At 39.9% G+C, this 10,127-nt stretch overlaps 1 protein-coding gene across 1 annotated transcript in view; it reads right to left on the bottom strand.

Moving 5' to 3' along the window:
- The window catches only part of CFAP47 (cilia and flagella associated protein 47), a gene marked incomplete at both ends in the record, with an annotated part of 352,044 nt that extends 342,121 nt beyond the window's left edge, over window positions 1-9,923 (bottom strand). The window contains 2 exons of the mRNA XM_081125415.1: window positions 5,512-5,663; window positions 9,732-9,923. Coding sequence (XP_080981541.1) covers window positions 5,512-5,663; window positions 9,732-9,923 — 344 coding nt within the window. The remainder of the gene's footprint in view (window positions 1-5,511; window positions 5,664-9,731) is intronic.
- Window positions 9,924-10,127: the final 204 nt, after the last annotated feature.

The following is a 10,127-nucleotide window of genomic DNA, read 5'->3' on the forward strand; positions in this document are numbered from 1 at the left end:
CAAACAACTGAGAAACCCTGCCAGGGCTGTCTTAACTTCTTAAGAGACATTTCAGTTTCTTTCCAGGTCTACCGGTGGCACATTTGTCAGTAAAAGAAATTGTGAAATAAAGACGTGAAAGCAAGATGAGACATATTTTTAACAAAGAAATCAGACTTTATGCATCTAAGTACATGGTATACCCTCTCAAGTACTCACCTGGATAGGCTACCCACATGTCTCAATATTTTTGTTGTTTAAAACACATTTTGGAATCTCCACCTAAGCCTATAAAATACATTCTTTAGACGCACCTCAAAAGGGTAGAACTGACCTTAACAAAGTAAAGTCGTTTAGATGATGCCAAATCTGATTAAACAAACAAAAGTATGATGCTATAAAATATCATTTAGGGACTAAAACAAGGTCTAAGTACAAAAAGATACAATTGATTCTTCATGTGTGTGTCTAATTTAAAGGGCTCGCTGTAGCACATCTGTAGCACACATTTTCATTCACTTTTAAAAATCCATTATAGGCCCGGCCGGGCGTGGCTCAGCGGTTGAGTGTCAACCTAGGATCCAGGCGATCAGGGTTCGATTCCCGGTCAGGGCACATGCCTGGGTTGTGGGCTCGATCAATGATTCTCTCATCATTGATGTTTCTCTCTCTCTATCCCTCTCCTTTCCTCCCTCTGAAATAAATAAAGATATATTTAAGAAAAAAAAATTGTTTAAAAAATAAATAAATAAATAAATAAAAATCCATTATAATCCTAATACATATTTCATACATAGTTTATAAAGCATCATGATATTGACTTGTTTGATACTAAAAAATTCCTGAAAGGCTTGGCTGGGTGGCTCAGTGGTTGAGCGTTGACCTATGAGCCTGGAGGTCAGTTCGATACCTGGTCAGGGCACATGCCCGGGTTGCGGGCTCGATCCCCAGTAGGGGGCGCGCAGGAGGCAGCCGATCAATGACTCTCATCACTGATGTTTCTCTCTCTCTTCCCTCTCCCTTCCCCTCTCTGATATCAATAAAAACATATTTTTTAAAAATTCCTGAAAGGTTAGTAAATATTATTATGGTTCCTATGTTACAGATGAAAAGCCAAAGACTTAAAAAGCCTAAATAATTTATCTAAAGAATTACCTGGATATACTGTTGGTGAATTTAGCCTTGAATCCATTGTTAGACTTCAAGTATATTACCCTTACAAACCTAACAATGCTAACAGCACCAATAATAACTATAGTAATAAATGACCTTTAGAGCCCTTAGGTTATGTGCCAGAAACATGAATTAAGTAATTTATTCTGCATAGAATACAAACTCCAAAATATAAATACAGACATCCATATATACATACAAAATACATAAATAAGAATACCTGAACAAAACATTCACAGATACTGCCTTATGCACTGGTGCCCTGGGCCTTCTTGATGGGATGTGTTTTTTCCAGTGTCTGTGTACTATTGAGTAAACACAGACATTCCAGAGATCAGCCAGGACTGACCTATATATTGTTGAATCTTCTAAGGAATACCCATGTTCTTCTCATAAAGAGATTATAATTTTGTGACAGGAAAAGAAAAGATCCATGGCCTTACTGTACATAATTGCATTAATAAAGACAGGCGTTAACTTGTTACACAAATAATATTAAGATGTGAAGCCAAACCTTTTTTCAAACCATTTCTCTGGCTGGCTGAAGGAAAGTATCTTAAGAACTTTCTCTCTCTTTCTCTCTCCCCCTCTTTCTGTCTCTCTCTCTCTCTCTCACACACTCACAGACACACACACACAGTTTATCTTAGTAGTAAGGGCTTGGTAACACAGTAATGTATAGCAGTTTCTCTGGCTTTCCTATTGGTTTCTTTTCCACCTGATTAAGAAGAGCATTTCCAATAACATTGTACGTTTTATGTTAACAGAGAGTGTGGTTACCAGGGGCTGGGAGGTGGAGGAATTGGTAAGATGTTAGTCAAAGGGAACAAACTTGCAGTTAGAAGATGAATAAGTTCTGCGGATTTAATTCACAGCTTTGTGATTACAGTTAATAATGTATTACATACATGAAATTTGCTAAGAGACTAGATCTTAAATGTTCTCATCACAAATGAAATGATAATTCTGTGATATGATACCTCTATTACTACTGTTAGCCACTGCCACATGTGTTTTCATGTATATGTACATATATACATATGCATAAATTATATACAAATTTACATACATAACTAATTGCTGGTGATCAGCAAAAAACTTCTAAGCATAAAAATGGCCCTGGACGATGTGGATCAGTCAGTTGGAGTGTTGTCTTGATTCCCAGTCAGGGCTCATATGAGAGGAAACCAATGGATACTTCTCTGTTTCTTTCCCTCTCCCTTCCTCTCTCTCTAAAAAAATAATAAAATAATAAAATAATGTAATACATTAGGATAGGATGCTATGGTGAGAAATGGAGTGGAAATACAAATTTGAGGGTAAAAACATGAGGTAAAATTTTCAACTATTAAACAAATTATTATGTTATTTCCATTTTACTGGACACATCTGAAAGAGACATGTAACTATCTTATAGAACATTTACTATATATAAGCAATTACATCTTTGCAACTATTCAAACCATAATGAAAAACCTTAGAAATTTTTAAATGTGCAAGAGGGAGATAGTTTTTAGGAATACATAGAAAACCAGTGTTCAAAAGGCACTGATTTCTCTACTAGAGCACTTGAAGAAAAGATCCATGGCCTTACTGTACATAATTGCATTAATATAGAGGTTAATAAAGAGGTTAACTCATTACACAGTTAACATAAAACGTACAAAGTTATTGGAAATACTCTCTGTTAACATAAAACGTACGCTATCGGAAATGCTCTTCTTAATCAGGTGGAAAAGAAACCAATAGGAAAGCCAGAGGAACTGTTATACATTACTGTGTTACCACGCCCTTACTACTAAGATAAACCGTGTGTGTGTGTGTGTGTGTGTGTGTGTGTGTGTGTGAGAGAGAGAGAGAGACAGAGAGACAGAGACAGAGACAGAGACAGAAAGAGGGAGAGAAGGTTCTTAAGACACTTTCCTTCAGCCAGCCAGAGACATGGTTTGAAAAAAGGTTTGGCTTCACATCTTAATATTGTTTGTGTAACGAGTTAACCTCTTTATTAACCAGATAATACAAACTTCTGGTTTCTAGACAAGATTGCATAAATCCATTTTTCCATGTTTCTCCCCACTAAGCACAACTATAAACCACAGAAATGGTGCAAGAGGCAAGCAAAGGAGAATGGTGAAAGTCGATGAGAAGGTAGAGCTGGCTGGATTGGGACCCCAGGACTGGAGGAACAACACAGAAATGCAAGTTAAAGCTAAAATGAGACTCTGGTATTGAAAATGGTAAAAACTAAAAAAACAGTGACAGTAACAAATGCCAGTGAAGATGCAAAAGAACCAAACTGCTCATATATTGCTCACTGCGACGTAAAATGCTACAGCCGTTCTGAAAAGCCATTTAGAATTTTCTTTTAAACTAAACATGCAACTACCATATGACCCAGCATATGAAAATGAAATCTTGGGTTCGCGCAAAATTTGTACATGAATGTTCATAGCAGCTTTGTTTGTGAGAGCCAACAATTGGAATCAGCCTTAAAACCCTTCAACGGGTCAATAATTAACAAACTGTGGTATGCGTATACCATGGACTAGAACCCAAGATTACAAAGAAGCAAACTACTGATATATTCAACGACTTGGTTGCATCTCCAGGGAGTTTTGTTGCTAAAAAGTCAATTCCAAAAAGCTATTTGAGATGAAAAACTTTTAGAAATGGAAGCCAGGTTAGTGGTTTCCAGTTTTAGGGATGGTGTTTGTGAGGCAGAAGAGAGGTGGGGGTGGTTAAAAAAATAACAGGAGGGATTCTTGTGGTGTTGGACCTGTTCAGTATCTTGACTGTGGTGGTGGATTCAAAATCCAGGCAGGTAAGAAAACTGTAGACTGTGAAAGGTCACACACACAACCGAGTTTAAAGCTGTGGCAATCTGAATACAATAGGTGGACTGCTCAATGTAAATTTTCTAGTTGTGGTGTTATCCTATTGTTTTGCCAAATGTTACCACTTGGGGAAACTGGGGAAGATGCACAAGCAATTGTGTCTTATAATTGTACTGGAATCTTCAACTGAATTTTTTAAAAAATAGAAACATGACAGCAAACTCACACACTATCCCTCCCCTCGGCCCTGTTCATCACACTTCAAGGGGGCAGTTCTGTCCCTACGTTGCACCCCTGGTGAGCAGCTGGCCTCTGATGAGAGAGGGCAAGGCATGGGAATAAGACAGAATCCATTCCCAAAGGCAGAAGCATCTTCAACACTTCTCTCCATATACAGCACGAACAAGCAAATGGGACTACTAGTCATAGGTGCTGTCAACGTGCAGCATGGGCCCAAAATGGCCCTACTTAAAATTCAATGTAAAATGTAAATTAAATATTTGCAACAGGTTAATAAGCTTGCCCCTTTCCTAACATGTATCACTGTTTGATTCCTATGCAGAATGGGATGGTGTGGGTGTACAAAATCAGAACTTCTCAACACTAAAGAGAACCAAAATAACTGCAGATCTAAATTTCGTTTATAAAAATGAAAAAACACAAGGGAAAAAATAAAAAGGCATATGTCTAATACCAAAATCATACCAATATTTCAATATTAATTCTGCTGCTCATAGACAAATAGAGCTTTTTTTTTTACTAAGTCTGTCTAAAGGTACCAAAAAATATGGGGGAAATAAAATAGGATGTGTATCAAGAAGAAAAAAGAATTCATGTAATTGTTGAATGGTTTTTTAAATATGTTTTTTCACGATTTCAGAGAAAGAGGAAGGCAGAGAGAGAGAGACAGAAACATCAATGATGAGAGTCATGAATTGGTTGTCTCCCGCACACCCCCGTAACTGGGGATCGAGCCCGCAACCTGGGCATGTGCCTTGACGGGGAATCCAACCATGACCTCCTGGTGCACAGGTTGACATTCAACCACTGAGCCACGCTGGCTGGGCTGTTGGACATTTTAAAAGTTATCTTAATTTAAAAACATACCAGCCTGGCCTGCATGGCTCAGAGTTTGAGCATCAACCTAGGATCCAGGAAATCACGGTTCAATTCCCACTCAGGGCACATGCCCGGGTTGCCAGCTTGATCCCCAGCAGGGGGCGTGCAGAAGGCAGCCGATCAGTGACTCTCTCATCATTGATGTTTCTCTCTCTCTCTCTTCCTCTCCCTTCCTTTCTCTGAAATCAATAAAAAAATAAATAAATAAAAATTAAAAATAATAGCGAACTAGTCTTCATTTATTTTAAACCACAGTTTGCTAAAATTGTGTCCTTTAAGGTCAACTGTAAGGAAACTATAGATACAACAAGACTTTTCGTCAGGGAATATAAAGAATATTACTTTGACCCTAATTTTAATTTAAAGTGTGCTCAAAATGTCAGCATGAAATATGAGGAATACTTACCCAATAAGAGGGACCTCTACTGCTTTGTTTCCTATTGCAATAAGTAGTTGGTCAAAAGTGTCTTCATCTTTATTAGGATGATATTCCACCATAGCTGTCATCTGAAGTCCAGAAGCAATTTCTTTATCCACACTTGGTAAAATCAGTTTGAACTTCAGTGGAAGAAAAAAATCAAATTACACATCTTAACCCCTAATAAGGAAATAATGTGAGCAACTGTAGTTAGGAGTGTACATTATTTCAAGAGCTATATCAAGACATAGGCAATATTGCTACCCTGAAGGCAAATACTTACTGACATATTTACACCTATCAGATTCTACATTCTTCAGATATGCTTTGAACTGAAAATGACAATGTAGTCAGTTGAGAAATATGTAAAGGCTGAGGGGTACTCAAATATAGAAAAAAAGGAGGAGCAGTCTAATAAAAATGTTGCTCAGTCATGTATACATGCATAATACATACATGTTTACATACAAACACACAGGCATACATATACGATGTCCCCAAAAATGTATACACACTTTGAATAATTATAAAGGCAGTGTTTATTAACACACATTTCATTTTCAAAATTGAGCTATCAGCTGTTGAAGTGTGTATATACATTTTTGGGGGGACACCGTGTATATACATCCACATATACATATAGAATTTTATATACTTTCCACATGGGAAGTCAGACTTCATAATTTTGAGGAAATGTAAAAAAGAAATATGCCGGGGAGGGCACTTTTGTTCTTTTCAAATATTTCCTAGACTCCAGGAAAAAAGGTAAGGGGCAAAGAAAGAGAAGAACTATCTTATCTGTTGAGCACTTATAATATGTCAAGCATTCTACATCTCAATGCACTTCCACAGTCCTGTAAGGCTGAGATCATGGATCACAACATACAGATGAGGAAACTGGGTCCTGTAGAGTGAAATTACTGTCTAAGGTCACTCAGGCAGTGAGGATTCAAAACACACACCTATCTGCCTCTAAAACTTAAGCTCTTTCCACACAGCTAGAGTCCCTCTCCTGAATACATAATCTCTTTAGAGAAGCAGACTATATGCCCCTCGAAAGTTAAATAATGTAAGCCAGGGACTAATTAAGTATCATATGAGTGATTCAGCCATAAGTATCATGCAAATCCTTGAGAGAACATGATTACTACTAGGGAGAAATGCACTTGGCCTAGGCTTAGAGATGGATGTAAAAGGTGTAAAAGCAAGAAAGGTGCTCCCTGTGGGGGCAGAAATATTTCAGACACAAGCAGAGAAAAGAGTCAACAAAATAATCTCTCAGCAGGCAGCTAATAAGCTAGCCTCGCTGGGCAAAGAGCTTCAATCAGTACCGATGGAGGTCCAGTTGAAATGAATTATTCAGGGCTTTCAATGCTAGGCGGGGTCTAAGCCATGGAGAATATAGAGCACTGGAGTGATTCGTTGGTAACCACTGGTCTAAAAGCATCACAATCCAGCAAACAATGATTCGGATACCTCTTAACTACCACACTCCAACTCAGTTACGAAACAGAAAACAATAGATTGCTCCCCATAATGACTTTTGGGTGCTGCCAGTCCCCAGATCAGGTGTGGCTATCTTCCCTGAAAGCAGCTGTGTCTTCAAGAAAGGAAACCAGGAGGACTTCAGCTGCATGTGCTTATGGTCAGACTACTAGTTGCTGAGCACTTTGAGTGGAGTGCAAAGGCTAGTTTAAGGCACCTTCGTGCTCTTAGGAGCTTCTGAACTGACCTTTAAGGTCAAATTAAGATTTACCAGGAGTCATGGGCACACAAGTCCAAACTATGATGAATGTCTGTAAATGCAAGTGGTATCCAGTAGGAAAGAGTAATTTGGAGGTAATGTAAGAGGCTTGTTAGAGAAAATGAGAACTCACATTGACCCTCAAAAATGGGTGGAATTTAGCCCGGCCGGGCGTGGCTCAGGAGTTGAGCATCAACCTAGGATCCAGAAGATCGCAGTTCAATTCCCGGTCAGAGCACATGCCTGGGTTACGGGTTCGATCTGCAGTCAGAGGCATGTCGGAGGCAGCCGATCAATGATGACTCTCTCATCACTGATGTTTCTGTCTCTCTCTCCCTCTCCCTTCCTCTCTCTGAAGTCAATAAAGATTTTTTTTTTTTTTAAAAGGTGGAATTTGGAAAGGACTGATTTTTGCTGGAAGGAGAATAAAACCATAGGTCAAAAACTTTTTAAAAGTCTGAGCCATTGGAGTAAGGGGACAATTACAAGTAAGGCTGATCTGACTAAACCAGAGGCCACACGAGTCAGGATTGTGTTTTCAAAAGTATGTCTTCTTTATTTTCTACCAGTAACCCATAGTAGACGGTATATAGCGCTCCCCATGACATATAGTAAGTACTCACTACATAGATAATGCAGGATATTGAGCCAGGGTGCAAACCAAGTACTGCCATGTATCAGAATCCTTTTTAAAGTCATTATAACAGTGATGATGACAATGCTCTCTACCTAGCATAGCACCTTGTTTTTCTTTTTTCCTCCAAGTCAATTACTGCGTTTTTTGCTAATCTATCTGTTCCCTCCTTCCCATTATACCCATGAAGGATCTGGATGGAGTGCAATAAAAGAGAAGTTCACAGTAATGGGCTCATGGCTTTGGCCTCTGACTAGTAAGCCTATCTGGCCATTCTCTTGTCAATGTTAAGGCCTGTGCTCTAAACAGTTTTTCCTTTTAACTCTAAATACAAACCAAAATAAAATAAACTATGCCATTTTTCTATCTTCATAAAACCAGGAGACATCCATAAAATAGTGCTGGCCCACACCTGGGATTACTGCCAGCTTGAGCTTAAAAAGGAAGTATTTTCAGATATACAGTCAATTATCCAATAAATGTGTAGTAAGGTAGTGCAATAATAAACTTTCCCCCTAATTATATAGTATTGGGAGGAATGGGGTACTTTTTGATGTAATGAGCAGTTAATAGTCTCTTGCGATGTACTATGAGAAAATAAACACATGACTATTGTTAAAACATACAAATACAAAAATGAACACGAAATTCCATTTATATGAAAGTCAAGAACATGCAAAATTAATCTGTGGTGTTGGAAATCAGTATAGTGATCATCTCCATGGGGCGATTACTCCAGGTATTGTAGGAAACCTTCTAGAGTACCAGAAATATTCCATGATTTGATCCAAGTGGTGGCTCATGGATGTATACAGATATATAAATTCATCAAGCTTTACTTTCAAGATTTGGGCACTTTAGTGTAGATAAATAGTACATCAATTTTTTTAAAGTGTGAAAGGTAGGACATGAAAGTCCTGTTTCTCGTTGCCCTCCTAATCACTATCGGACATTTTCCTATGGATGTTCGAACAAATACGTGTAAACTTAACCAAAAAAAAAAAAAAAAAATCAGACCCCTTTCCATTTCTGTACAAATAAGTCCAGCTGAATTCAATACTATTAATCATTAGGAATATCCCATGAAACCAATCATTTATATATCACATATCAAAATTTCTTATCCCCTTTCCTATATTGAAAGTCTCCCAGATAACAGGTGATCACAGTAAATTAATAACCATACATACACACCCACGCTCTAAAGTAACAGTGAGATAGAGATGAAATTCTGTCAACTTTTAGGTCAGATGATGGGGACAGCCTCTCAGAACATTAATTTTGCTGATGATTAGACTTTGACTGACACCCTGGGAGTTTCTAAATCCTATGAGGCCAGGACTATGTCCGTCGTGCATTCCTCATACCTACTACCTATTATATAGTAGGTGCTCAACAAATATTTGTCGAAATGTGAATAATAAACCTTCCCACTGTCCCAAAACATCTGGAGTAAACAGGCACTTTATGATTCAAAGGTTTGTCGTCATAATTCTACAGTATCACGCGGCATAGATTCTGGGCTGAGCGGAGACAGACGTGGAGGCCCCTTCCCCTCTTTCCAAACTCAGAACGAAGGAATTGGGAGGTTCTCCATCGAATCTCCCCACCCTCGGTCCCAACCCTAAGTAAAAAAAGATTAACAAAAAGTCGAGCACACATATACATGGAGACACTTAAGTCACGGATCCCCAGGAAACCCAGGCCTGCCCCCCACCCCCGCAGTAGCCCAGGGCCTGCTCCCCAGGACAAAGCAGGCGCCCAAGGGGCGAGGCAGCCTCCGAGCACAGCCCTCGGAGGTCCCGCCCTGAGCACCCCCGGGTGTCTCACCTGTGGCTTGACTGGATCCAGAAACCGGATCTTCTGGTTGCTGCGGCCCAGATTGTGGACAGTGATCGGCTGGCGGTACACCCTCCCCGCCGCCGTGTCCTGGAACTTCAGCTCCGAAGGAGTCACCCGCAGCTGCAACTCCTTGGGAGTCTCCACTTCCCGGGGGATCAGCGAGCCCCTGGGCGTGCTCATGTCGCCCCTCCAAGCAGCCCGCCAACAATCGCGCGCGCGCTTGTTCCACCGAGGCCTCGAGGCCTCGAGCCTGCGCCGTCGCTAGGCAACCGCCAGACGCCGCGCGTGCCCACGGGGCAGCGCCGGAACTCGGCGGGTGGAGACTGCAATGCACAAAGCGGGCGTCTGGAGGAAGAACCCCGGCATCACGGGGTCACCCGGAGA

This window comes from Miniopterus schreibersii (assembly GCF_964146895.1).
Source record: "Miniopterus schreibersii genome assembly, chromosome: X".
Taxonomy (NCBI): domain Eukaryota; kingdom Metazoa; phylum Chordata; class Mammalia; order Chiroptera; family Miniopteridae; genus Miniopterus; species Miniopterus schreibersii.